General features: G+C 46.2%; 3 protein-coding genes across 8 annotated transcripts in view; 1 reads left to right on the plus strand and 2 right to left on the minus strand.

Annotated features, from left to right (window-relative positions):
• The first annotated feature begins 36 nt into the window (after positions 1-36).
• DMAC2L (distal membrane arm assembly component 2 like) lies at positions 37-2881 on the plus strand. Its single transcript, XM_064422806.1, has 4 exons — positions 37-176; positions 738-946; positions 1705-1876; positions 2321-2881. The coding sequence occupies exons 1-4, from the start codon at positions 85-87 to the stop codon at positions 2433-2435; spliced, it is 588 nt and encodes a 195-aa protein (XP_064278876.1). The 5' UTR covers positions 37-84; the 3' UTR covers positions 2436-2881.
• On the minus strand, positions 171-15599 carry CDKL1 (cyclin dependent kinase like 1). Of its 4 annotated transcripts, XM_064422805.1 has the most exons (10): positions 15338-15596; positions 12845-12966; positions 11030-11102; positions 9108-9198; positions 8233-8433; positions 6646-6728; positions 6222-6278; positions 5567-5722; positions 468-494; positions 171-371 (listed from the first exon to the last, which is right to left on the minus strand). In XM_064422805.1, exons 1-10 carry the CDS (start codon positions 15503-15505, stop codon positions 336-338), a joined length of 1014 nt encoding a protein of 337 aa, XP_064278875.1. In that variant the 5' UTR covers positions 15506-15596; the 3' UTR covers positions 171-335. The 4 variants fall into 4 exon arrangements, with proteins under 4 accessions (XP_064278875.1, XP_064278872.1, XP_064278871.1 ...); XM_064422802.1 differs by having other exon boundaries at positions 171-494; positions 6673-6728; positions 15338-15599; XM_064422801.1 differs by having other exon boundaries at positions 171-494; positions 15338-15597.
• Positions 15600-16836: 1237 nt separating this feature from the next.
• The window catches only part of MAP4K5 (mitogen-activated protein kinase kinase kinase kinase 5), a 62881-nt gene continuing 51746 nt past the window's right edge, over positions 16837-27971 (minus strand). For all 3 annotated transcript variants that reach the window (XM_064422807.1, XM_064422808.1, XM_064422809.1), the window contains 7 exons: positions 27820-27923; positions 24542-24719; positions 23209-23277; positions 22704-22796; positions 22073-22143; positions 21300-21355; positions 16837-19905 (listed from right to left, as the gene is read on the minus strand). In XM_064422807.1, the coding sequence (XP_064278877.1) occupies positions 19818-19905; positions 21300-21355; positions 22073-22143; positions 22704-22796; positions 23209-23277; positions 24542-24719; positions 27820-27923 (659 nt within the window). In that variant the 3' untranslated portion in view covers positions 16837-19817. The remainder of the gene's footprint in view (positions 19906-21299; positions 21356-22072; positions 22144-22703; positions 22797-23208; positions 23278-24541; positions 24720-27819; positions 27924-27971) is intronic.

Here is a 27971-nt window from a genome sequence, read left to right on the forward strand (position 1 = left end):
GAAGCGGCGCGGCCTCCCCTTGCCGTGCTGCTGCTGGCGCTGCAATAGCGCCTTCCTTTCCCCTCTGCCGACTGCAGGGAGCTGATGATGGCGTTGGGGACGCTCGTGAGGAAGCCGCCGCTGCCGCCGGGCGGTTGTAGAGCCTTCTGGGGATGGCTGAATGCCGTGTTCAACAAGTAAGAGTGAGTCGCTGGTTAATAATTAACTTTCAGATGCCTCAAATTCTCTGCGCTGTTTGTGAAGCGGAACAATCGAGTCCCTACGCCGCAGACAACGTTTTCTGCCATTAATGCTCCTCTTTCTCCCCAGATTGCACGTTGGGTGTTGACAAGGGGTCATTCCATATCTGCTTCCCCTTCCAAAGCCGTGACCTTCCAGAGGGAGGTGTGGAAGGTGGAATGGCCGAGACGAGCTGGCCACATGGATCCCATTCCTCGATCCTGCTCTTCTTTGACCCCAAAACTCACCTTAAGCAGTAGCACAGTTTTCTTTCCCTACAAGACATGGAAGGAAACAGAATTAAGTCCAGTTGTGTTTGTATTGTTTTTTTTAACTAAAAAGAGTCTGCCCCTTAAGCTAAAAAACCTCAGGACAGGCTGAGAACCGCACGACCCAAAACCGACCCATAACCCATTCCTAGTAAATCCCGTCCCTACTCCTCGGACCGTGCACGAAAGCAGACAAAACGCCTTTTAACCGCGGGCGGCATGGCTGTGGGTGCTCTCTGTGTCCCGCAGGGTGGACCACGAGCGCATCCGGGCCGTGGGGCCGGACCGCGCGGCCTCGGAGTGGCTGCTGCGCTGCGGGGCCCTGGTCAGGTACCAGGGCTCGCCCAAGTGGCAGCAGGACTACAACGGGCTCCCCACGGGGCCCCTGGGCCGGTACAAGATCGAGGCCATCAACGCCACCGACTCCTGCATCATGTACAGAGGCTTTGACTATCTGGGTAATGTACACGCGTGACTGTTCTCGATGGGTTTCTTTTTAGCTGCATCAAAATAGGGGTGATGCTGTCATACTGATAAATAATTTGTGGGGTTTTTCCCCCTTTGCAAATATGTATGAGTCCCCAGGGTTTTGCTGGAGGTGTGGTGTAAAGTGCAAAGGCATTGGGAATTTCAGCTTTTACCCAAAGTGGCCGTAGCACTAAGGAAGTGCCACAAATTTTTATGTGTTCATAGCAAAAAGCACTATAAATATTATTTTTCTTCTGCGCCAAGGGATGATTTTGGTGTCTCTGAAGTTGTAATTCTGCTCATTCTCCAGGCATTTATGATGTCTTTTGTCTTTATTTGTCTAAAGACAAATAAAAAGCATTCTCTTAAAACTAAGAGATTAAACAAATGTTTCAGGTGGTCTTTAAATACCCGCAAACAAAATGGGAACAGGCTGTATTATTTATTTCATAGCAAGGGACCCTGAATGTCTGACCTTAGCACTTTTTATTTCAGAGTCATTGTTCATTACCCAAAATGGTGTGGGTTTTTTGTTACTTGCCCATTTCAAAGCTCTTGCAATCTTACCAAAACAATTCAAACCCCGAGGTTTTCCTAAACCTGAAGTACCACAAAGGGTTTTGGAGATTCACTGTGTGTTACAGCCCCGCTTCATAAAGGAATGTGTTGCTGGGTGGTGTTAGGGGCAGTTGTTAAATTGAGCATTTAGCCTGGGGTTGGGAGCAGATCCTCACTTGTGCCCGTGCAGATGGCCTGGAGCACGTGACGGACATCAGGCTGGAGAAGTGCATGTACATCCAGGACCAGTGTCTGCAGAGGCTCGGCGACACCAGCAACCTGCAGAAGAGCCTGCAGCAGCTGAAGATCATTTCCTGTGGGAATGTCACAGACAAAGGCATCCTTGCACTCCACAAGCTGACGTACGTGAGGCGCTGCGTGCTTCCACAGCTCCCAGCTGGGACTGGGATTGTGCTGCACTCCGGCTGTGTCAGGGCTGTGGGGTGCTGGGGTGGCTTGAGGACAATTAATTCATGATCAGCTTGGTGCTGCTCCTGAGCCTCTCCTGCAGCAGCTCTGTTTGACACAGAGCTGTGTCCTGCAGCTTTCAGTGCTTCTCCGCCTCACAGCTTCCTGTCACACCTCTCGTGCCCCAGGATCTGGGACAGACCTGGGTGCTAGGAACAGGATTGCAGTTGGATACTGCAGCTAAAAACCCAGCACCCACTTCAGAAACTACCACTTAAAATACCAAAAATTCCAGTCACCATTTAAAATACTCAAAACAACTGCAGCAAAATAATTTCCCCAATTTCTCTGTCAGCAATTCAATAGTAGTTGCCCGTTTTCTTTTTGAATATTTACAGGAACCTGGAATATTTGTATCTGAGTGACCTTCCTGGGATCAAAGAGAAAGAAAAAACCTTCCGTGTCCTTCAGCAGGCGCTGCCCAACCTGGAGCTGGAGCTGGATTTGGAATAAACACAGCAGCACATAACTGAGATATATGTGATTTCCTAGGATTTATTTTGTGTTGCATAAATGAAGTTTATGCAGTATGAAGTTTATGAAGTAGACACCACTGTACTTGCAGTAAGCCCAGCTCTCCCAGTCCAGCCTCAAAGGTGTGTGTGACCTTTGAAGAAATCACGCAATTCATTTTTATTAAGCTTAAACTCAGTGGTGGATCAATAACAGACAGGGCAGGCCTCTGCACGTAGGCATCTGTTTCCTGTTTTTCTAGGAAGCTCTGAATACCTCAGTCAGAAGTTTTCAGTATTTCATTGCACAGAAGCAGAGTGGCAGTGGGGGGAATGTTGGTGTGTGTGGTTGGTGCCTGGTGTTGGTGCTGTTCCCTCTGGGAGAATCTCACCCAGTAGGTGGGTGCTGATTAATAAAAGAGGTTCTGGGTCTTTTTGTGTTCTTCACACTTGGAGTTTTGTCTGGATGAATGATCTGCAGGCAGGCAGGGTCAGCCCCTCAGGAGCACTGAGCTGCTGAAGGGACGTGGCTCTGAGCAGGAGCAGCAGCTCTGGGACAGCCTTGAGCACGTTTTTGCTGTGTGCTGATGGACTGCAGCAGTTCTGTGCAGCCCTGCAGTTGCATCTCATCCCTCCTGATAAATAAGAGTCATTGGGAATTGCTGAGGTTGGAAAAGTCCTCTGAGATCATGGGAGTCCAGGGGTTCCCCCAGCACTGCCAAGGTCACCAGTGACCCCTGTCCCCAAGTGCCACATCCAGGAGGCTTTTAAATCCCTGCAGAGATGGTGAGTCCAGCACTGTCCTGGGCAGCTCTGCCAGGGCTGGACAAACCTTTCCATGAAAATATTTTCCCTAATATCCAGCCTAAACCTCTCCTGGCCCAGCCTGAGGCCATTCCCTCTGCTCCTGTCCCTGTTCCCTGGAGCACAGCCCGACCCCCCGGCTGTCCCCTCCTGGCAGGAGCTGTGCAGAGCCACAAGGGCCCCTGAGCCTCCTTTGCTCCAGGCTCAGCCCCTTCCCAAATCCCTCAGGAATTCTCCAGCCCCTTCCCAGCTCCCTCAGGAATTCTCCAGCCCCTTCCCAGCTCTGTGCCCTTCCCTGGACCCAGTCCAGCCCCTCAATGCCTTTGTTGTGAGACTCAGAACTGCCCCAGGATTGGCAGTGAAGCCTCACCGGTGCCAGCACAGTGGGAACGGCTCATCCTCAGGGACAGCATTTTCACCCAAATCCCAGGTTCTGGGCTAGGGAAGGGCAGAAGGCAGCAACTCCAAGCAGTCAGATGCATGGTGCTGTCTCAGAGATGGTTTTCCATGTGCAAGGAAACAGAAGGCCAACAGGCACACACAGGACATGGCATCTGTCCCACTGAAAGGGCTTTTACTGCTGTGGAACACAAAAGGTATTGACAAAACATGTTTGCTCTAAGTGTCAGTAAAAAGAGGATGTTCTTGCCCATAGTAAAGTTTTATATAGCAAAACACCTCTAGTAAATTGGAAAAAAAAAGCTACATTTCTTTTATTCAAAACCATTACAATATTATATTCTGAGATTCCACGAACCCCAGTTGTTCTAATACAAACACTTAGGTAGAATTCCTGCCTGTGTCTGGCCATTGTTATAAATTATATTCATGATTAGTTATTAATTTTTGTAATTACAAGCAAGTGCCCTCACTCTTGTCAGAAGCAGAGTTCAAGGATGAAACTTGCAGGAGAAGCTCTGGAAAGACTAAAGAAACAGCAGGGATGTTGCTCTGTTCTCCTGGTGCCTGTGGAGCCCGGGGCAGCTCTGGAGCTGAGCCCTCCCAGCCTGGGCTGCAGCACAATCTGCCAGCCCTTCACAGCAGGGGCTCAGCCCAGCCTGAAGCAGGAGGGACCCGTGTATGTGGCAAGGTGGAGTTCTCCTGCCAATCTGAAATGCAGGGACAGAGTTTTAAATTTCATACTGTGAGCACTGGGTTGGGGTAATCCTGAACCAGGAGGCAATCAGGAAATAAAACAGAATGCATTTGCCTTTGTATACAGAACACTAAGATGAGCTTGGAGTTCTTTCTGCATCACTTCCTCTCCAACAGTGACCCAGAGTAGAGGACAGATCACTCTGTGCATGCCATAACTTTTAGTAATTGAGTTTTCCACTGTGTATCCTCCATCTATAAATCCTGGATGACTTTGAAGAACTGAATTTTCATCTGCCACCTGGTCAGATGTTTGGGAAGTGGTACTTTGATTTCCTTGTTTTGCAGCAGTTCTTCTTGCTGTCCAAAGCTGGGAGAACTTTGCTGCAGGTCAGCTGAGGCAGGTGCTGTAACTAAAGGAAAAGTTACACCATGTGGATTTGTTTGGAATGGGAATAAAGCACACATGGAATCAATTTTCACATGGAATATGAGCTATAAAACCATTCCTACTGTAATCCTCTACTTTCCAAGCTAAGATGCTGGGGTTTTATGACTGGACTCATTAAAAAAATTCCATTAGGCAAGAAAAATATCCAAGATCGTAGAAATGGAAGAGGCCAATCAGTCTGACCTAGAATTGACACCCTGTAGCAGTTCTCCATCCCTCACCTTCAATTTCCCTACTTGCTCCCAGCTCAGCCTTAGAGCTGCCATGGGGAATACAGAACTGTGGAATGAGTTGCATTGTGAGGCTGGATTTGGGGACTTGGGATGGCATCTGGAAAAGCCAGAGCAGCAGGGAGACATTTGCTTGGCAGCTCCAGCTGCAGAAACACCCAGTGTGTGGGGTAACACGTGGAACTGTTACAAACAGAAGTGGTGGTTATTCCATCTCCACAATTCAGGATTAAAAAGCACCCAAGTACTCAAAATTGAACCAGCCATGTGAGTGTGTCCAGTTTGTCCAGCCCTCCTGCTGCTCTTTGTCAGGAATGCCCTTTCCTGGATGAACCCTACTGTGCCAGGGCTGAGCTGTTTATCCCCAGTGCCCCATGGAGCCGCAGTGCAAAATCCAGTTTGTACGGAGTTACTCTTTAGCCAGGGGGTTGTTTTCTCCTCAGGACAGAACCAAGAGCAGCCCAACACCCTCACCTGCCAGCACAGCCCACCCTGGGAGCCAGCAGAACAGCCCCTCCTGAGGGTGGAATATTAAACACATGGAAAGCTTACCCCTGGCATGTGCTTCCGAGGCAGCCTGGCTGGCCTGCGAGCGCCCTTCTCGTGTTCTCTGCCCAGCTCTGCTGCCTCCCTGAAGCTGTCAAAGTAGGGGTGCTGCAGCAGCTGCTCACAGCTCTGCCTCTCCGCAGGGTCCATCCGAAGGCAGCCCTTCCAAAAGATGGAGGATCACACACAAACACTCCTTACACAGCCCTGCACAATTCCAGCTGCTCCCCACAGCCAACGAGTATTCCCACAGGTACACATGTTAGTAATTTTTTAATGGATTCTAAGAGTGGCTTTTCAGAGTCAGCATGAAGCTTGAGGAGCAGCTAATTATCCAACAATGACAAGAATTAATCATGGAATGGTTTGGGTTGGAAGGGTCCTTAAAGATTATCTTGTTCCAACCTCTTAACCTGGGCAGGGACACCTTCCCCTGTCCCAGGCTGCTCCAAGCCCTGTTCAGCCTGGCCTTGGGCACTGCCAGGGATGGAGAATTCACAACTGTAGTAGGAATTGTGGCTCAAAGAACAGCTGCAATCCCATGGGGCAGCAAACCAGGTCTGTTTTTCAGTGAATCTCTGATAACTCAGTCCCAGACTCTCACACCAGATGATTTGTTTATCCCAGTGCTGGGTTCCTCCACAACCTGGAGTTTCCTCACCTTCATGAGAGCCAGTGCAGAGTATGAAACATTGGGGAATTTCACTTCCAATGGCTCCTGCAGGGAAAAAAAAACAGTGAATGGACTCATATTAGCAAACTTTTCATTCATCAGGGTACCAAAACCCAGCTTTCCACAGGAACATGACCTGTTCCTCACAAAATGCCTCCATCACTCCATGTGCTCAGAGGCCTGGCAGCACTGAGGATGTGCCACAGAAATAGGGCAGAGCAGCAGAGATTAAACATTTTTGGACTGCTTTTACACAGGCTGTAAGTTAAAATGTCATGAGAGGTTCAGCCACCTCCAAATAATATTCTGGTGCACACTGGCAAAGCAGAGGACAAAGCTTCTGGATAGGGACAAAACACTGCACAGCAAAGGACAGGGAAGGGAGGGAAGTGCAGCTGGAGGCAGCTCTTACCATGCTCTCTGGGTCTGGAATTCTTACCCCACTGAAGAACTGGTTGGTGCTGAACACTTGCTGGTGCCTGGGAATGAGATCCCCTTCGACCAAGAATTTAAAAAAGAAAAAAGGAGTAATTTACATAATTTTACAGTGCCTGCATTGAACATGGCTGTATCCTCTAACAAGGCTGATGCCATCCAAGACAGCATCTGAAGAGGTGGAATACCACCAAGTGAGCCAAGGCAATGTTCTTTTGTGACAATTAATGTCCATTTAGGCCATCAGTGAGCCCACACCCGCGTGACTGTGCTGAAGGAAAGGCAGGGCCACAAGTGTTCCAGCTTCAGGAGAATTTAACTCCTTTTGGGTGAAATTCTCTTTGGACACTCCTGAGGGTGCTGTACAGGACAGAGCTGGAACACAGCCCCACCTGAACCTGCTGCAGCTTTTCCCCAAGGCGGAGTTTTTGAAGCTCAGAGCACCCCAGAGCGAGGAAAATGTTAAAATCAAATCCATAGCAAAGGAGCCAGTACAATGCCAAGCCCATAATGGCACAGCTTCAATCAAGGAGCTCTGCTCTGTGAGCACTGCCTCACTCCAGCACCTGGACCCAACAATCAATGGGAATCTCCTCTGGCTGAAACCCTGTCATTAAAAGTAAATTATATCTGCCTAACACTGGCATTAATGAATTCTGGAGGATCGAGCAATCAGTGATGAACTATTTTTCTAGCTAAGGAGCTTCTCTGTTTAAAGCCATTAGTCACCTTTGTAGTTTTATAAACTGCTCGGTTAAAATTACAACTCTCTCTTCATTCCAACAAAATTCAGTGAAAAGTGGGGGGTTGTTCGTTGTCACCCAAGAAATCAGATGTTACACACCAAAACTGAAAAGAATCAATGGGACTGGATTATTTTAAGTGTTATGGGGGATAATGGCTCTTTTATTTAACAAACAAATACGGAGTGGCTCCTAAATTAATTGATGAACAACAAGAAACACGTGGAACAGACAAGCTGTGAAGTCCACACTCCCCTTCCCAGGCACACAGCCATTAACAGGCTCTGACAACACTTCTGAGACCTCCAAAGCTGGGATGAATTGAATCCAGCTGTTCACAGACCACTGTGTTTGGTACCAAACCCTGAAAACCACCTGGATCTTGTAAACCTTTATGCAAAACTTCCCTGGTCCTTTCTGATACAGGCACCTCATGTTTTTGCCCATGTGGAGACAGCTGAAGTTGCTGTGCTCCCCCACCCCAGCAGGGGTGGCATCCAGTGGTCACCAAACACATCCCACATCTTTCCTAATCTGCCCTGCACCAGACCCAGCTTCCCAGAGGGCGAGGAGAGTGGAGGGACGGTTCCAGGCAGTCTGCAGGCAGTGATCCCGATTCTCAAGCCTGCTAGCACATGTACACAATGCCAGGAACACCCAGCTCCCTCTTAAGGACATGAGCCCCTCAAATAAAGCAGCACCTCTAAAGGGAGAGATGCGCTGGGTGAATTCCCCCCTGGCCACTCCCCATTCCCAGCACGGAGGGATCGCTCCCGGGCAAGCCCCAGCGCTGCGGGGCTGTGTGTGCCGGGGCCACTCACCCAGGGTCCTGCGGATCAGGTACAGCTGGTCCGCGTCCGACCTGCCCGGCCACAGGGGCAGCCCCGAGAGCAGCTCGGCGAACACGCAGCCGATGGCCCACACGTCCACGGCGGGGCCGTACTGGGTGTCCCCCACCAGCAGCTCCGGGCAGCGGTACCACCTGGTGGCCACGTAGTCCGTGTAGTAGTCACTGGGACCAGCTGGAGAGAGACACCAACACAGGAACGCGGGATCAGAGCCACGCAGAGGAGCCATGGTCACTTGGTACATTTTGGGGCACCTCCTGGGCAGGCCAGAGCTGCAGGAGTCACTGGGTGAGTCACGGGCCACCAGCAGAACCCAGCTTTGGAAACACTGAGGATCTGGTAAAAATCAAGACCGTGTTTTCCTCCAAATGAAAATATGCAGAGCTCCACAGCAGGGCCCTGCAGCAACCAGTGGGCAGTTCTCAGAACCCATGTGATTTGTCTGAAGAGGAGCTAAAAAACCCCAGATTATTAGGGGGTTTATTTACAACGGAAAATGTGAAGCCATTGTTTGCAGAGGCAGCCAGAGGGGCTTTTCCTGCCAGGGAGCTCCAGCTGTGTCTCCAGCCCTGCACAAACAGCGGCTGGGCAGCCCCGAGACGCCCAAGGCCGACTCCCATCTCCCCCAGCAGGGAGCTCAGTTTGTTTACAGATGTCACCGCGGTGTCTGGGCTCCCTCCCTGCACGGTTTGGGAATCTCTACCCAGCCTTCAGCAGAGCTTCCCTGGGAAAGCACACAGCTACCATACAGGAGGATCTGCAGTGCATCAGACACAGACAAGTGAGGGTTGGCATGGCTCACCCCACACTGCCAGCACATAAAGAGGGTAGGTGAATTCAGCACTCACTCAGTATGCGAGCAAATCCGAAGTCACAGAGCTTGATGACCGAGTGCTTTGTTATCAGGATGTTCTCTGGCTTCACATCCCGGTGGATGCACTGGAAGAAGAAGCAAGGTTAGAAGTGTTTAACCTGGCCCTCAGATAAATTCAGCCACAGCCCACTGTGCCAGGCAGTTCTTCCTGCTGAGAGGGAAGCTGGAATGATTTCTGGGCAGCAGGACAATGACCTGTCTGTAGCGCACCCCTGGGGAGAGGCACTGTGCAGGCTCCCAGCTCTGTATCCCCTGGGCAGCACGGAAGCAGCTCCCTGAACCCCCTGGGAAGCTCCTGCCAAATGGTTTTGCTGCCAAAGCTCAGCAAGAGCTCTGCCCACCACAGGTGAGACACATCCAGAGCTGTGTCCTTCTTGGGACCCTCCAGAGAGGACTGTGACTCCAGTGCCACTGGAATTTACAGGACTGGGGTGTCTGACATCCAAGGAGAGGATGAGGGAGCTGGGACCACCAAGGAAAGGCTCCAGGTGAAACTCTTCAATGTGCATGAAACACCTGATGGGAAGGAGTAAAGGAGACTGAGCCAGGCTGTTCTTGGTGGTGCACTGAAAGGACACAGACCATGGGCACAAACTGAACACCCATTTAAATTCCATTTAAACCTGACCAATCTATTTTATCTTTTTTACTGATGGCACAGCCAGACACCCAAACAGGTTGTCCACAGAGTCTGTGGAGACTCCAGCCTTGGAGATACTGAAATCCTGACTGGAAAAGTTTCTGAACAGCCTGTTCCAGCTGAGCCAGACTGACTGGAAGGGTTAGATTAGATCTCCAGAGCCCCCTTCCAATATCAGCAATTCTGTGATTCTTTAGAGGTGACCTTGTCCTTCACAACTGAATTTAGGCTTGGCAAAGAATTTCTACTGATCCAACTAACCTTTATTTCTTTTGTTCTACTCAACTCACTGGGGTCTCACTCACGTTGTCCCTCTCCCATCATCACCTCAGAGCAAACACCTTGGACTTTCCTTGCCAAGCTGGTGGTAAATTATTGTGCCTCCTCCTGAGGACTGAAATGCTGCTTATTAAACCACAAAAAGGGCAGCTGCATAAAACCTCATTACCTGTGATCTACAGCAGCTCAGGCTGCAGCATCTCATTGTTCCCTCTGCTCTCAAACTCCACTAAATCTTCCAGAGTGAGCAGGGGAACAGAAAAAAGACTCAAACCAACAAATCTTGGAAGCAGGAGAGACCTGTGGCCAAGTTCCTGTGGCTCAACTGGACGTAATTCTCTCAGCAAAGACAAAACACCCACTCCAGGGCCATCTCCTGCCCCACTCTTAAATATCAAATGTTGGCAGATGAACAAAAACAATTAGAGCCAAGTTTGCCTAAGAAACTTCTCCAAAAGGCTCCTTCTTCTTAAAATGTTCCCACTGACGTGTCTGACATGCACAGAGCTCGTGTCTCCCACCAGAGAGCAGAGGGAGTAAAAAGGGTTTACTGTGTCTAAGTTTTGAAATCTTTTTCACTGGTGCCATAATTCAACCCCATGCCAGTCAAGTGAAGGACTTTCTGTGCAATCAGCAGCAGTTTGCTCAGGTCCCAGCTGATGAGGTGGTAGGGCAGGTTCCTGAAGGGCAGCAGTAGTGCAGGGCCCAGGGAATCACACAAGGATCACTCCCATTCCTCCTGGAGGCTTGTCTAAGGTCATTAGAGCAAATCATTCCCTGACAGCCAAGCCAAGGGGCCTGTGTGACAGCTGGTGTGGGTATACACCAATATTTCAGATGTGTTTCCTGTTCAAAACAGGAGATTCCACCTGACTCCATCCCATGAAAGCTCTGGAATCAGGAAAATGCCAGCAGAACCCCCCTCTCTCCTCCAAGGCCACGTTCCAGCAATCATTGGTGCAGCTCAGGGGACTCACATTGTGTTTATGGCAGAAGTTCACAGCCTGCAGGGTCTGCCAGGTTATGCTCTTCACCAGGTACTCTGGCACCCTGTTGGAAAAAAACAGAGTTTTATTTTGGCCATTAATAATGAATTCACTATTTCAGGGGAAATGAGTGCTGACATTGTACAGGGATCTCTGAGCAAAACCATCAGGGAAGTCAGGAAACATCTCCAAAGCCAGTCAGTGCAACCAGGATTTATGTCTGGCACCACTGTCACAGCCAGCACGGGCTGCCACTGTGACACACAGCAAAGTGAGCCCATCTCAGGCCCTGTCCTGGGATTGCTGGCAGTCCTGAAGTGCCAGCAGGAATTTCTGCCTCAGCACCTCTCAGGCTGGAACTGCTGGAGTATCCATGGTACAGATACATGGAATGCTGCCATGGCAGAGTGGAGAGGTGAAAAATGGGCCAGGGAAGGGTGCTCAGACCAGAGTACACAGCTCTGCTGTGGTTTGGATCCCCTCCTTCCCTCCCACAGCCAGCAAACACTTCCCAGCCCCCTCTCCTTTCTTTCAGTTACTGGGCAACAGTTCTTGAACTTCCTTGGCTGTCTGTAATGATCTTCAACAACCCCAGGAAAGGCAGAAGTGACAATCTTGGCATTTTCCAAATCAAACAAACTTTTATTTCACATGTTTAGTGCTGAAAAGCCTCTGATTCATAATAAAGAAAAAAACTACCCTAAACTAAACCAAAACAATGCAAGCCTGAGTTTTTCTTTCAAGCTTGGCTCTCACTTTGTGCTGTCAGTGGGTCAGTGACACTGTGCTGACACTGTGAGTAGAGATTCCTTCCAGAAACATCCCAAAATGATGGGAGTGCTGCTATGACAGCTTGAAAAGGGGATGGAGTTGGTCAAATGAGCTGGAAGCAGCACGTGCCCACCCATCTTAACCTGACCACGAATGACTTGACCACCGGCCAGATGTTACATGTTCCTTGACACTGGAGTTGCTCTGATGAACAGTCAGCAATTGGGAAGCACTTCCTTCAGGAGAGTTATCCATCCCCTCTTCAGATTCCAGGGAAAAGGTTCAAAGGCTGCTGGGCAGCTCACGAAGCTGTCAGCTTTGTCACACGCTCCTTTCTCCCCGGTGTTCCTCACCGAGGAGAAGGGGAGTGAATAACAAGCTCTTGTTTACTCAACCCCCCGTGCTGCAGGCAAATTCACAGCCCCAGGCCTGTGGAACGATTCATGGCCTTGTGCTTAGCATTTCCCAGCACCAAGGCACCTGGATAATTAGGGAGTTTACAAGGTGTGGACAGAACAAGCCCCGTGTGCAGCTCACACTTGGTGCAAGCACCTGTTTGAAGAGGAGTTCTGCAGAGAGGTGCAGGCACAGCTCTTAGGAATTACTCCTCACTCAAAGCGTTCAAAAGTGTGGGTGTGGCACCTGGGGACAATTGTTTAGTGGTGAACAGGGCAGTGCTGCATTAACAGCCGGACTCGATGGTCCAGGAAGCTTTTCCAACCGAAATGATTCTGCAAGTCCCCGATTCTGTGTTTGGGTGACGGGAGCCGTGGAAGGAGCAGGAAAGCTCTCCCCAGCCGCGGTTCGCTCTCCCCGGCAGCAGAGCTCTCCCAAATGCTCACTCGGCTCTCCCGTCTCCGTGGCGAGCGGGGCCGTGCGGGAACGCGGCTCCCACGCCGCTCCTGTGCCAAACCACAGAGCCAGTGCCGGGCACCGGGCTGAGAAACCTCTGCTGTGATTAATGACATTCCCCTGGCAAGCCGCGGGCAGCAGCACGGGCAGCCGCGCTCGGAGCTCCGGGAGAGGGGCACTCACCCGCGGGGGTGCTTGTGCAGCTCCTGCAGCACGGTGTGCTCGCAGTACTCGAACACCAGGTGCAGCCGCCGCTTCCTCCGGAACACCTCCAGCAGCCTCACCAGGTTGGGGTGCTTGAGTTGCTGCAACACACAGGGGTGGGCTGGTCAGGAGCTGCACAGGGTGAAGGTGTGCGGCACAGGTTTGTCCTGCAGGGTCACAGTTCCCTAAGCTGAACCCTTTCTACAAGCACAGCTCAGCTGCAGCTCAGCCTCTTATTTTGTACTTATTTCAGGAGCTGACCTCAGTGGGTGGGCAACAAGCTCTGCCCGGGTTCAGCCCTGCCCTCTGGCACTGGGCAGCCCCAATGTCCCCCTTTTCCTTGGATATTGGGAAGGAATTCCTGGCTAGGAGGGTGGGCAGGCCCTGGCACAGGTGCCCAGAGCAGCTGTGGCTGCCCCTGGATCCCTGGCAGTGCCCAAGGCCAGGCTGGGCAGGGCTGGGAGCAGCCTGGGATGGTGGGAGGTGTCCCTGCCATGGCAGGGGTGGGATGGGATGAGCTTTGGAATTCCTTCCAACCCAAACCCTCCTGGGATTCTATGGTTTCAAGATTCTGCAAACTCCCACTCCACGTCCCTTGGCTCCTGGCCACAAAAGTCCCTTGGTCTGCAAGGTGTTCACTGGGTAGAAAAATGATTTATCAGGCCCATAATTTTCTATTGATGAAACACAATCTCACTCCATCTCTGACAAACAGGAGCTGCCTAAGGAAGGAAGTGCCTCAACAACAAGTACACAAACAGTCACTATTTGCAGAGAAAAAGCTGAAAAGAGTCAAGCAGGTCTGCACTTGTTAAAGTCAACAGTGATCCACACAGATCCTGCTGTGCCTGGCTGCAGTAGCTTTGCATCCTTAAGGATGATGCAGCTCCCAGCTGCTTTACAAGGGACTTCTGCCATGATTATTTTCCTTTTCAGATGTTTAACATCATTTAAATCTTAACGTAAATCTAGCATTATTCACTGAAATAATATAGCTACATGTCCTGTGTTTGCTTTGGATAGGAGAAAACTTTGGCTGCTTCTTCCAAAATGTAACAGAAAAATAATTATGCTTTTTCCTAGATGATTGTTTTGCTAATCCTAGCAGGTGTGCAAATCATGAGCACCCTGGAAAAAGTGCAAAGGTGACACTTCCCATTTCTTGGAACACAAAGCTGAGGGTACTGTGTGCCATCACCCAGCAGCAAGTTTGTAACAAAGAAAAGGAATTTTTTTTTTTCACACAACACATTCCTAAAGCCTCAGGACACTATGGAGACCGAATGAACACAGGAGCTCCAAAGAGATGGGACAGAGTCCCAAAAGTCTGCAGATGGATGAAGCAACAGGCACAGCCTTTGCTGCAGAGTCCTTGCCCAGGAGCTGGGAGTGCGGAAGGAAACCTTTACCCAATCCTCTCTTTTCTCCCAGATTTCTCCTCATTTCCGCATGCTGGATAGACCTGGGGTGTGACTCACTGCAGATGCTCCTGTGCTTTTATTTCATGGGGAAATAAAGCCAGAGGCTGAAGGAGTAGCCCATTTCTGAAGGAGTATCCCATTTCTGAAGGAGTAACCCATTTCTGTGTGAGGATGAGCACTCACAGAGAGGTCAGGAGAGGATCAGCAAGGACAAGTCTCACTGGTGCCAGTTCTGCTGTCACTTCATGTGGAATACCCGACCCTGCACAGCCCCTGGCATTCAATCCTGCACAACCAGCAGCTCAGAAACGGCGTTTGAAGGAGCTGGGGCAGATTTATCAATAGTGGAGCAGGGGGAGCTGTGTCCCCTGGCTGTCCCCCCCCTCATGCTGCCCAACCTTTTTGCCCATTTGTTTTATAGTGGTTCCAGCTATTCTGGGGAATCTCCTGGGGGTCTGTGACACACGCCAGGGCAGAGCTGTGCCCACAGCGGCCAGGACATGGCTGCTCCGAGGGGACAGAGCTGGGCTCACTGCTCTGTGCAGGGCACACCGTGGCTGCGCTGCGGCACCTGCAGAGGAGCCGGCTCCTGCGCTGCTCATGGCCGTGCCTCAGCTCCCGCCGGCTCCCGCCTGGGCTGGCCAGCATCACCCGCCATTCCCTGGCACCGGCTTCTCCCAGAGGAACTGACTGACCCGGGAAATTCATGGTGCTCCTTCACACCCGCCCCTCTGCTTTCCCCATCACCTCACAGATGCCCTCATGCCCCGTCTCTTCAAGGCTGTCCTCACACCCCGTCCCCTCACGACGCCCCGTCCCCTCAAGACATTCCGTCCCCTCCTCGCTGTACTCCTTGCAGCCTCACGATGTCCCTTCATGGATTCCTCACACCCCGTCCCCTCACGACGCCCCGTCCCCTCAAGACATTCCGTCCCCTCCTCGCTGTACTCCTTGCAGCCTCACGATGTCCCTTCATGGCTGCCCTCACACCCGGCCCCTCACGACCGTCCCCGGCAGCTCCCTCAGGCTCCGTCCCGCCGCGCCCGCCCACCTTGAGCATGCGGATCTCCCTCAGGGCGATCTTCCGGATCACCGGGTCCTCCTCGGACTCCAGGAACTTCTTGATGGCCACAATCTGCCCCGTGTCCTTGTTGCGGCACTTGAAGACGACGCCGTAGGAGCCCTCCCCGACCTTGCCCAGCTTCTCGTAGCGCTCCATGGCCGGGCGGCCCCGCCGCGCTCCGCCGCCGCCTCAGCGCGGGGCCGGGGCGGGCCCCGGGCGGGGGAGCCTCCCCGGCGGGCACGGCCCCCGGAGCCGCCCCGGGGACACCGCCACGGCCGGGGCGGTCCCGGCGGAGGGAGGGACAGCGGGGATCCCCATGGCCTCTGCCGGGGACATGCACCGACTCCGCGCCTCACGGTCCCCCGGGCTTCATGCCCCGCAGCGCCGCGTTCGTGGAGTCACAGAAGCACTCATGGACTGGGTCGGAAGGGACCTTAAAGACCACCCAGCTCCAACCATCCTGCCATGATCACGTTGTTTTTACACCTCTCTGCCTTTCCAGACTCCGTTTTCCTGCAGGGCTGTAAGAGGAACATCTTTCCACAGGCTCTGCACTTCCCTCTGGCACTGGAGGTTTCCCTGGAACATCTTCCCACTGCACGGTTCTGGTATCTCAGGTCTCTGTCTCCTGGGCTCCTGCCAGCAGCCAGACCCTTCCTTCAGTCGAGTTTTCTATCCCTGACCATCCTGTTCTCTTTCCTGGTGCACCCACCTGGGTCCCTGGATCCTCATCCCTCTCCTCATCCCCTGGCCAAGGTGGCCTTTAGTGGTGGTAATTGCTTTCAGTATTAGATCTGAATATGAGTGTGGGCACCCCACTCCATCTCATGCCTCCTCCCTCCCCAATCCCTTCCTGAGGTGCTTCCCAACTCAGAACAAAGATCCACTAATTACTTTTCTTCCCAAGCCACATTCATCAGGGATGTACAGCCCTCATATTCCAGCTGCTGAGACTGACCCCCCAGAGTTAACCATCTCCTGCAGAGGAGGAATACTGCTGTACATTTATTTATAAATATAACTGCCAGAAACTGGCAGTTGTGTTGTCCAAAGCCACATTCATGACATTATTTTTTCAGCCTCCTTTTCCCTCTACCTCAGGAGATCCCTGGGATACAGGTACAGCACCTGCAGCAAACAGCCGAAGTGTGAGGACAGAGTAAACTGCTCTAGATCCTGAGCCGTGTTTCCCTGCTCCGAGCAGCCCTTTGAAGCCCACCAGCCCCTGCTCTCTTCCCAGGTACAAGGCAGCCAGCCTCTGCTTTTCCAGCCAAACAACTCCTGAGTGGTTCCTCGGTGCTCCCAGGTGACTGGGCCAGGAATAATTTGTCCCTGCTGCTGTGACTTCTCCCTCCTGTGCTGTCCCCGGGAGCTGCTGCTGGTTCCCTGCAGGCTGCAGGGCAGGGAACAGTGGCCACAAATCCTGGAGCTGGCTGGATCCTCCCCAGAGCCCTCTGACAAGGTATTGTTCCCAGCGAGTCACCAGGCACAGAGCAAATAAAGCAGTTTATTTGGCATAGACTGAACTGCAACAGAAATTCCCGTGGAACAAAGCCTGGTTACACAAACTGAACGAGTGCAGTTATGAGTCTCAGTTACACCTAACGACTAAACAAGGTAAAAAAAAGCACATTTCAGAGTCTCCCAGTCTTGTCCTTTCCATCCAGAGACACCGTGGCTCCCCGATGAGTTGTACCTTTCTTCTTTACAGAGATGTCAGCACAATTCCAGCTGTATTTTTCACTTGCAAGCAATTTGGTTAGGAAATCCAAAGAGATTAATCCACAGACTGCTCTTCCCATGCTGTCTGTACTTCCAAGAGCTCTGGGAGCCTGTTTTAAGGCTTTCAAGTCGGGTACATGACCTCGTGCATCCAATAATTAAAATTTTGATAAATGTTGAGCGAGGAAGGAGGGGCTGAGCAAGCTTTTGCTTGATCACCCCCAAGCTCCCCGTTAGGCTTTCTCAAGCCTGGTTTGAATTCCACAAAAACAAAGGTACAGACAATACCAGACTAAATTAAACAGTCAAACACAAATTATACTGATCAGAGTCACTGAGGCTGGCTGGAACACACAAATCTGCTCTGTGGTAGGGAACAAAAGTGAGGTTTTACACTAGGAACCAGCATCTTGCAGATCATGCCAAAAATGCCACTGTCTATGAAACCAGCACTAAGCATTTCACAACATGCCATTAGAAATGCTTCAACAGCTAAAAAAGGTTTGATTAAAAGGACTTTCCTAAGTTTATTCTTTATGATCCAGCAAAACATCAGCAATTCGTGTCAAAGAAAAATACCTTCAGCTTGTTATTTCTGCATGACAGTGTCATGACCTAAGAGTTATTTACTCCAGTTATTCCCCATAAATATCCAGATTTTATTTACAGGTTTCTCTAGTCTTTTAGAGATCTCTTTAAGTGTTTTCAAAGATGAAGCTGAAATTACCTTCTGTAGTGAATGAGGTAAATTAAGAAGTGTTTGCTCTACAATATCTACACCTGGTGCTTCACTTCACCTTCATTTTTGTTTTAAAGACCAGGAGAGGCACCATTTGAGGTTAATCACCAGTCGCTGTTACCTGTGGAGAAGTAATTTCAATACTAGAGAACTCCTTTAAAAGACAAAAATCACACGTCCTGCTTTTAATATTGCTGAGCCAATTCCAGCTGACCACCCCTAAAGCACATTTTTCATGCTCTGTGATCTATAAATTTCATCTGTACTCTTAGTACTTTTTAAGCTTTGACACAGTGTCAGAACTGAAAAGCTTGACTTGATTTGGATGTCAAGTCAGCAAGAATTAGTTTTGAATGACAGTGGCTATAATGCTGAATGTGTGCAGGGCTGTTTCCCCCTCTGGACCTTCCCTGAGCCATCACGTGAGCCCAGACAATTCCCTCCCTGTTAAATTATGGATCACGGATGCCAACACAGCACCAAAGCACTCCCAGCTCTCACACCCCTTTCCTGCTCTGCTCAAATGACCTGGGAATTCCAGCCTCTCCTTCCTAGGCAGCAGATCTCAGGAGCTGAACAGGCATTTAATTAAAAACCCCTTCAATTCCAATGTTTCTGAGCACTGGAATCTGCACCTGCCCGAGGAGTGTTCACATCAAAGCCAGCAGGGTAATGTGAGGTAGTAAAACCAGATGCTCTCCTGGAGTCAGTCTATATTTAATGGTACCTCAAGAATTTCAATTAATGAGGAAGACAAAAGGAACCGATGCGACTCTTCAATGGAGAAAGAGAAAGGAAAAAAAAAATTGCAGGTGACCAAGAAGTGATCAAAGCTTGGATACAGAATACTGGTTCTTATCATGTTTATTTATACTCACAGCTGGGGCAGCAGCCATCCCCAAAGCACAGCAGCTGCAATGCAGCTCAGGCTCAGCTGTGGCTCCAGGCTCCCCTCTGCAACAGCATAAATAAACCACACGTCGTGGGCAGTTGGATACATGATACTTTCATTCATTAAGGATGATGACCTGCTACAATTTCCACTTCATGTCACAAGGCTTATCCCTAATTTATGAAAATAAAGCATATATGTTTTGTACATTTTTATATATATATGTATAAATATATATATAAAATATACACACTGCCAGGCAACTTCACACACATGCACACGCACACACACATGGATATTGTACACAGCCACCCAGGAGCAACAAGTCTGATATCAATATTCTACTTTGTGTACACACACCCTACGTCTAGGAAGTAAGAAAATCCCTTTTATGGCAATTCTGCAGGCAGAAAAATCAGTACAAAATACTTTGTTGTACAAAACTGCATTTTTTTTACATGATCACCCAACACGGTAACACACCCCTCAGTAATGCACTACATCCCTACAAGGAAAAAGAATAATCAAATCTTTATACAATTGTAAAAAAAAAAAAAAAAAAAAAAGTAAGCTGCTCTGCAACCTTCCTTTGCTAAAAGTTAGACATTACCCCATCCTAGCAGCAGATTAATAAATAAGGATTAAATAGTCTATTATACAAAGCCATACCCAATGGCAGATTTAAAACCAAAAAGCTCTGCAGATACTTTCACTTCCTACACAAATCTTTGTTTTATTAAGAATAAGACTCAGTATAAAACAGGGCAACAGCCAGCACTAGATCTGTATCTACAGAATAAAAGGAAAACCCAAGGGAAGGGAAATATTTAACAGTTTATGGCACCTTTACTGCAGAACATGTTTCAAGGCTCTGTTTCCCTAGAACTAACGAGTAAAGGGCTCTTTATCTCAGCTTTTATTAAGCAAACTCGACATAACCAACCACACAGTGGCAAGAGACAGAACCAGCTGTTCCCAGCTGCAAAAATGGATTGATTCCACCCTAAACCCCAACACAGCTCGGGTGTCAGACGGGAAGCGGCCAAGTCCTGGTCCCCTGCAGCTCCTGGGTCCCAGCGTGGCCAATTCCCTCTGCTGCTTGGGGAGGGTGCTGCTCAGTAGCTGTTCTCATGTCCAGCCAGGATGTAGAGGTTGCTGTGAGCTGTGGGGTTTTCTGTGGGCCTGCTCTCCAGCACAACCACTCTGCAACCAAACACAAACGGGATCCGCAGTTAGAGGCAAAGAAACAGAACAACTCCAGAGGAGGAAACTCAGGGGGTTCTACAGACTGGACATAGAGGCTCTCCCAAAATGTCTTGGGTGTTTCATTCTTTAACCAGTTCCCTCATTTTCCAGCATCACTTCTGATAAAAACACTCAAGATACAGTGGAAGGGTTGGAACTGGATAATTTTTAAGGTCCCTTCCAACCCAATCCATTCTGTAATTCCATGATCCCATCATCTGCAGCCCAAATGTTTATCCCTCCTACATCTTCTGATAAGCAACCTCAACAATTCTCCTCCCTCCTAAATATTTATCACCTCATGGGCTCACAGGGATCACTGAACCCCATCCCTGCCTTTGTCCTGCTGGATCACGTTCCTGTGGGCCCCTCTGGAAAATTATTCTGTTCCTGTCTTGGCACACTGACCATGGCTGGACCTTGACCATCAGCTGGTGTGGTTGGGCCTTTGAGCTCCCCACTCTTCTCCCAAATGCTGAGCTTTCCTCTGTACCAGTTCCTGCTGGTTTTAGGATTAATCTTGTCTGCTTTTTGTTTTCCTCAAACAAAGGGTTTCCAAATGAAGTCTCTGAACAGCCTCTGTCCCTGATCCTCACCTCTGCAGCCAAGCAGTTCTGGAGTGATCCGAGGTAAAAAGGGGATCCACATCTCACTGGGATGGCAGGAAAACTCCTGCTCCATTTGTACAGGGATGGAAAACACAAACCAAAGGGTTTGGCAGTTCCCAGGCCAGATGAGGGAGCAGAGGATCAGGGACTGAAGAGCAGGAGGTGTTCAAGGCTCTGAGCCACCTGGGCTAGTGGAAGGTGGCCCTGCCCAGGAGTGGAACAGAAGAGCTTCAGGGTCCCTTCCAACCCACACCAGTGTGGAATTCTGTGGCTGAAGTGATTGCTGGACTCATCCCTGTCCATTCCTACATTTATCCCTCTGCCTGAGAATCCACAAGTGAAGGTGTCCAGCCTGGAGCCTGGGGCAGCTTCTGCTCAGCCTGCAAACCTGGGGACAGCTGCACCTCTCCCCACCTCTGCAGCTGCAAGGGATCTTATGGAAAATGTGTGGATTTGGATCACGGACTAAAACCTGAGTGAGTTCTGGTTTGCTATTTCCAGACCAGCCAGGGTTGTTTTTAACTGGCTGTTCCCAAGGTAATTCCCAGCTCACCAGGACAATCCCAAACCAGGAGCAGGCTTTTCCACAAGTGCCCTGGGCACCCTGCAAGCCCAGAGCATCTCTCCACTCTCCCTGACACTTGGTGCCCACAGACAGAGCTGGGCTGGAAGCCAGGCCCAGCTGAGAACTAGAAAAGCTGGTTTAAATAAAACAAAAGGTTTCTGTTTCTGCAGGGGGATTACCTGTCTGAGCCCAGCAGGCGGAAAACCCTGGTTTCATCAGATATCTCCTGGGTCACCTGCAGAAAAATGCACATATTCAGATCCATTTCAGCAGCAAAAGGAAATTTATTGGTCTGAGTTAGAAGGAAAGAAACATTCAAATACAATTTAATGCAAAGAACAGGACTGAAATGGATACATTGATGTTAAGCATTGTGGAATGTGAGCATTCTCACTTGGGAAGAGAGATGATGCCTCAGGTTTTAGCTTTTATATTTTCAGATTCTGAGCTGCTTTAGTGTGTGGGGCTGGGCTGCACACCAGGGCATGGCTCTGATGGTGTGTAGTTCTGAGCTCTGTGCACAGAGCAGGGACACAAAACAATTCCTGCTCCAGCTGGGCACCAAGGACAAATGATCCCAATCCCAGCCCAGGAGCACAAAGCCCGTGGGCTGCAGAGAGAAAAACAAGCAGGGTGGGACTGCAGGGGCTGCAGCTGGAACTGGACACTGAACTGCAATGTGCACATGGAGCAGAGCTGAGCCCAGGGAGAGACCCCGGCAGCGCTCGTGCATTTTGGGGCCATTTGGGTTCATCCTGGGGGCAGCCCTGGCTGGGCTCTGGTGCTGCCCAAGGTGGATCCATGGAGGAGATCCTTGGAATCAATCCCTGCTTTATTCTGGAACTCCATCCAGCCTCTGCTCTAGGGCAGCCTGCACAAGGGATCAGAGAGGGAAGCCAAAAGATCCAGTGGTAAATAAGGAACAGGAAGAATTAAACTGGAGATCACTTACTTCATCTGACTTGAAGCTCTTGCCCTGCATGCCGTGCTTCCAGAAGGCCAGCACGCTGTCCTGAAGGCACACTGCAAAGGAGGGACACATCACACCCCATTCCCTGCATCCTTGTTTTCCCAGTGCCTCTGGAGAACCCCTCAGGAAGTGTAAAAACAAACAGTGCCAAGCAAAGCACCGTGGCTGCTGGAAATGACACATCACCTGAATTATTACAGCTACTTCAAAACAGATGAATGATGGAAAATGGGAGTTTTCCATTCAGGGATGGAGAGAGCCCAGAACTGCCAGCTCTGAGTGATTTAATTCTGTGATTCTGAGAGTTTATTACAGCAGCAATTCTTGTTTGACAGCTACAATTCAAGTTTTAAAAAAACACCTGTGCCAGTCTAAAGTCAGCAGCTTGACAATTTGATTCAAATATTATTCCCTGACTATTAAAAAATGGACGTGCTATTACTTGAAATAAAATCTTAACTTTCAGAAGACTAACACAGATTTATGTATTACTAAACCACTTTTTCCTGCCCACATTTTGTTGTCATTGCCATGGAAATGACCAGAAACCAGTCAGGCTTTCAACAGTGAGTTCTTAAACCCCTGAGGGCCAGCAGAGCAGCAAATCACTCACCCACTGACTCGATGCAGAAATCAAAGCTCAGCTCAGAAGCCAATTTCTTGCTTGACTTCAATTTCCCTTGTAAATTCACTATTTTCACAAATTCTCACGAGAAAGAGAAAAATCAGCGTTAAAACCCACTGCTGAAAAGGATTTAAATGTAAAATACAAATTTCATCTTTTAGGCACAAAGAAATACCCGAATTTAACATCTACAGCATTTGCTAGATTGAACCCAAGAGCATCTTTCTCTCAAAATAAATACAGAAAACTTTGTACCCCTTGGGGTGGCTTTACACTGACAGAGTGATGCACACATCAAGAGGGAATGTGGAATTACAAAAGCCAGAATGAAATCCCACTTATCCAAATTTTCTTTTTGGAAATATTACAACACAAATTAATAATTCAGGGAGAAAAAAACCAAACTCGTGGTGAAGTTCAGATCAACAACAGTGGCAACCCAAGTTTTGCACGAAGTGTGGTGAGTTATCCAAGGGATTTTTGTGTTACTCACTGTCCAGGCAGACCAGGACAGTGTCTCTCTCCAGCTGTGTCACATGAATGGCATCCAACTGCTGATTGCCTGGGGAAAAAACAGATTATTTTATATTTTATGTCACATCAAGAGACTCTGCTCTCCCCCCAAGCTCTTGTCACTCTGCTCTTGTCACTCTGACTTTTTTTTTGTTTATTCTGATTTTTAAAGGATCCCAGAATGTTCTGGGAGAAGCACAAACCTCCCTGTTCAAAGCAGGTATTTAATAGGAAAACACAACTTTTACTGGAAAAAACACATTTTATGCTATGGTTCAGCACAGCTTCCTCCACTGAGAGGCACCACAACAAACAAAAGGACTTTTAATTCCTAAAAACCCACTCTTTTCCCATAAATCCACATCTGGAAAGATTTTTGTGATGATAATAAACAGTTTAAGAGGTTTTTTTTCATAGTTTTTACTAATGAAGTTGTTCTTACAGCTGCTAAAAAGCAGTATTTAAAGGCAAAAATGTACATCCAACAAAGGCAAAGGAGAAAAGCAGCTGCAAAATATCAACCAGGTCTTAAAAATAACCCAAATCTTTGCTTTTTAAGAGCCAGCTGAAGATAACAACCCTCCCCCAGGGCTGGAGGATGGACAAGAATCCATTTCTGGGAGTTCTTATGCAGGAAAGGAGGGCAAAGAGCAGGATCCCAGGAAAGAGCATGGAACCACAAAGGAGAACCCAACCAGCAGGGTCTGATTGATGTTTAAAGGAATTTAGAAAATAAAAGGTTTTTTTGTAAGGACAGTTTGTACTGATGTGGGGCAGGTCAGCACAACAGAGAATCAGGGAATCACAGAAAAATTGGGATTGGAAATTACCTTGAATCCCACCCAGTGCCACCCTGCCATGGCAGGGACACCTCCCACTGTCCCAGGGTGTCCCAATGTCCAGCCTGGCCTTGGGCACTGCCAGGGATCCAGGGGCAGCTCTGACAATTCCAGCCCAGCCCTCAATTCCCAGTTCCCAATCTCCCACCCATCCCTGCCCTCTGGCAGTGGGAGCCATTCCCTGGCTCCTGTCCCTCCATGTCCCCAGTCCCTCTCCATGTGGGATCAGCTCCACAGAGCAGCTGCCAATCCCAAGGCTCTCCAAAGCAGAATCAGAATCACAGAATCTCTAGGTTGGAAGGGACCTTGAAGATCATCGAGTCCAACCCATGTTCTAACACCTCAACTAGGTCATGGCACCAAGTGCCACATCCAGGGAGGGTGACTCCACCACCTCCCTGGCAGACGATTCCAGTATTTGAGCACTCCTTCTGGGGGGCAGGAAGGAGCAGCTGGAGCGGGGAGGGGCCTCACCTGCGCCGATCTCGGTGAACCAGGAGGAGGCCGAGTTGAGGTTGATGGTCTCGAAGTGCACCACCTGGCCGGGCTGGCAGCCGCGGGAGATGGCCACGCACACCATGGGGTACTCCTGCTCGGGGATCACCAGCAGCTCGAACACGTGCAGGGGGCTGGGCAGCGGGAAGTCAAAGTGCTGCAGCACAGAACGCAAAGTTTGCTTCTGCATTGGAACCGCGCTGCAGCACGCAGAGCACAGCACACACAGCATGGCGGTATTCACAGCACTGAGCGCATTTGTAGTCATCAAATGGGTAATAAACAGAGTTAATAAAATATATTCATATCTTTATAGAAATAAAATGTGTAATAAATGTATTTAATAAAATATATTGAATATTTTAATTATACTGTATATACACAGTAAATACACAGTATGTTTGTGTTAATAGCATTAAAATGAATATATTTCTATTCATCAAATGGGTAATAAACAGAGTTAATAAAATATATTCATATCTTTATAGAAATAAAATGTGTAATAAATGTATTTAATAAAATATCTTGAATATTTCAATTATACTGTATATACACAGTAAATACACAGTATGTTTGTATTAATAGCATTAAAATGAATATATTTCTATTCATAAAATGGGTAATAAATAGAGTTAATAAAATATATTCATATCTTTATAGAAATAAAATGCGTAATAAATGTATTTAATAAAATATATTGAATATTTTAATTATACTGTATATACACAGTATGTTTGTATTAATAGCATTAAAATGAAGATATTTATATTCATAAAATGGGTAATAAATATAGTTAATAAAATATACTGATATATTTATAGAAATAAAATGTGTAATAAATATATTTAATAAAATATATGTAATATTTTAATTATACTGTATATACACAGTATGTTTATATTAATAAAAAACATACACAAGATGTTTATATTACTAAAAATATACACAGTATGTTTATATTGATATCATTAAAATGAGTACATTTATATTAATAAAATGCATGATAAATATATTTAATAAAATGCGTAATAAATATAGTTAATAAAATATATTTAATATTTTAATTATAGTGTATATACACAGTAAATACACAGTACGTTTGTATTAATAGCATATATATTTATTAATATAAATATATAATAAATTTATATTAATAAAATGCATAACAAATATATTTCATAAAATATATTGAATATTTGAATTATATTGTATATACACAGTAAATACACAGTATGATTCTATTAATAAAAAATATACACAGTATGTTTGTATTAATATCATTGAGTATATTCATATTAACACAATGTGTAATAAATATATTTAATAAAATATATGTAATATTTTAATTATACTGTATATACACAGTAAACACACAGTATGTTTGTATTAATAGCATTAAATGAATATATTTATATTCATAAAATGTGTAATAAATATAGTTAATAAAATATATTGATATCTTTATGGAAATAAAATGCGTAATAAATATAGTTAATAAAATATATTGAATATTTTAATTATAGTGTATATACACAGTAAATACACAGTATGTTTGTATTAATAACATATATATTTATATTAATAAAATGCATAACAAATATATTTAATAAAATAAATTGAATATTTTAATTATAGTGTATATACACAGTAAATACACAGTATGTTTGTATTAATATCATTGAGTATATTTATATTAACAGAATGCATAATAAATATATTTCATAAAATATATTTAATATTTTAATTATACTGTATATACACAGTATGTTTATACTAATAAAAAATACACACAGTATGTTTGTATTAATAGCATTAAAATGACTATATTTATATTAATAAAATGCATAATATAGTTATTAAAATATATTTAATATTTTAATTATACTGTATATACACAGTAAATACACAGTATATTTGTATTAATAGCATTAAAATGAGTATATTTATATTCATAAAATGGGTAATAAATACATTGAATATTTTAATTATAGTGTATATACACAGTATATTAATAAAAATATACACAGTATGTTTATATTCATATCATTAAAATGAGTATATTTATATTAATAAAATGCATAATAAATATATTTAATAAAATATATTTAATATTTTAATTATAGTGTATATACACAGTAAATACACAGTATGTTTGTATTAATATCATTAAAATCAGTATATTTATATAAATAAAATGCATAACAAATATATTCAATAAAATATATTTAATATTTTATAGTGTACATATAATATGTAATAATACTTATATATGTATTATATTTATCATATGTAATATAGATTTATTTATGAATAAATGTACTTCTATTTTATGAAATAGATAAAATACAATATATATTAATAGTAAAATAATATTTATAGTAACTATATATTAATAAAATATATAATCAATCTATTTAATAAATATATTTAAATGTGTTATATATTATATACATTATACACAGTATATAATGTATATAGTATATAATGTATATTACATATAACATATAATGAATTTATTAAATATATTTCATTGAATGTTTTATATATAAATTTTATATTTATTTTTAGATAGAATACATAATATTATATTAATAATATATTATTAATTGCCATATATCATTATATAATTATGTTAATAACATACTAAATATAATATATTGTATATTATATAATAAATATAATATTATAGATATTATCTATTGTATTGTATATTATATATTTATTTATAAATACATTTATTTATATTTAGTAAAATATATAAAATAGAAAATATATTTATATTTATATTATCTATTTTAAAATGCAGTGTGTATTTATAAATATTGTCTATTCCTGTATTATTTTTATTGTATATTACTGTGTTATTGTCTATTTACTGTATATTTATAAATAGTATATTTCTACTCTGTATACAGAGTAGAAATTTGTATATATTGTGTATTATATATGATTGTATTATTGTGTACTACTGTGTATTTATAAATTGTATTAATATACAGAGTTTTCACTGCTTTTGGAGCTGGGCAGAGGTGGAGCATGGTGTGTTATTGCCAGTGCTGGCCTTGATCCAGACTGAAATGACTTTTCTGTTACTTAAATCACTTCAGTCACAAGATTTTCTGAGTCACAATGTGTCCAGGCAGACTTTCAGGTGCTCCCAACCCACAGATGGCACCAGACCCGGGTGCATTTCCACCCCAAACTCTGCAAAGGTTATTTTATGTAACGACTCAACTCAGCTAAGAGGAAGTGCTTACCTTAATTAACATGAATTTCTGCATTGGCTCATACCACTGGAGCAGAACAATTCCAGACTGCAGTGCACCACACAGGTACTTGTGGCCTGTGTAGGGATTTCGTACTACATACAACAAAAAACCCCAAAACCAGTCATTTTAAAGCCCTGCAA

Source organism: Passer domesticus, chromosome 6 (genome assembly GCF_036417665.1).
Source record: "Passer domesticus isolate bPasDom1 chromosome 6, bPasDom1.hap1, whole genome shotgun sequence".
Taxonomy (NCBI): Eukaryota; Metazoa; Chordata; class Aves; order Passeriformes; family Passeridae; genus Passer; species Passer domesticus.

Bases quoted from the DNA above. Each gene is read 5' to 3' on its own strand.
- DMAC2L (XM_064422806.1), top strand. From the start codon at position 85: ATGATGGCGTTGGGGACGCTCGTGAGGAAGCCGCCGCTGCCGCCGGGC. The intron at 177-737 runs GTAAGAGTGAGT...TGTGTCCCGCAG, and splicing joins CTGAATGCCGTGTTCAACAA to GGTGGACCACGAGCGCATCC. The intron at 947-1,704 runs GTAATGTACACG...GTGCCCGTGCAG, and splicing joins CAGAGGCTTTGACTATCTGG to ATGGCCTGGAGCACGTGACG.
- CDKL1 (XM_064422801.1), bottom strand. From the start codon at position 15,505: ATGGAGCGCTACGAGAAGCTGGGCAAGGTCGGGGAGGGCTCCTACGGC. The intron at 8,434-9,107 runs GTGAGTGCTGAA...GTCTCTCTCCAG, and splicing joins CGGATTTGCTCGCATACTGA to CTGGTCCCAGTGACTACTAC. The intron at 6,279-6,645 runs GTAAGAGCTGCC...TTTTCCCTGCAG, and splicing joins TTCCAGACCCAGAGAGCATG to GAGCCATTGGAAGTGAAATT.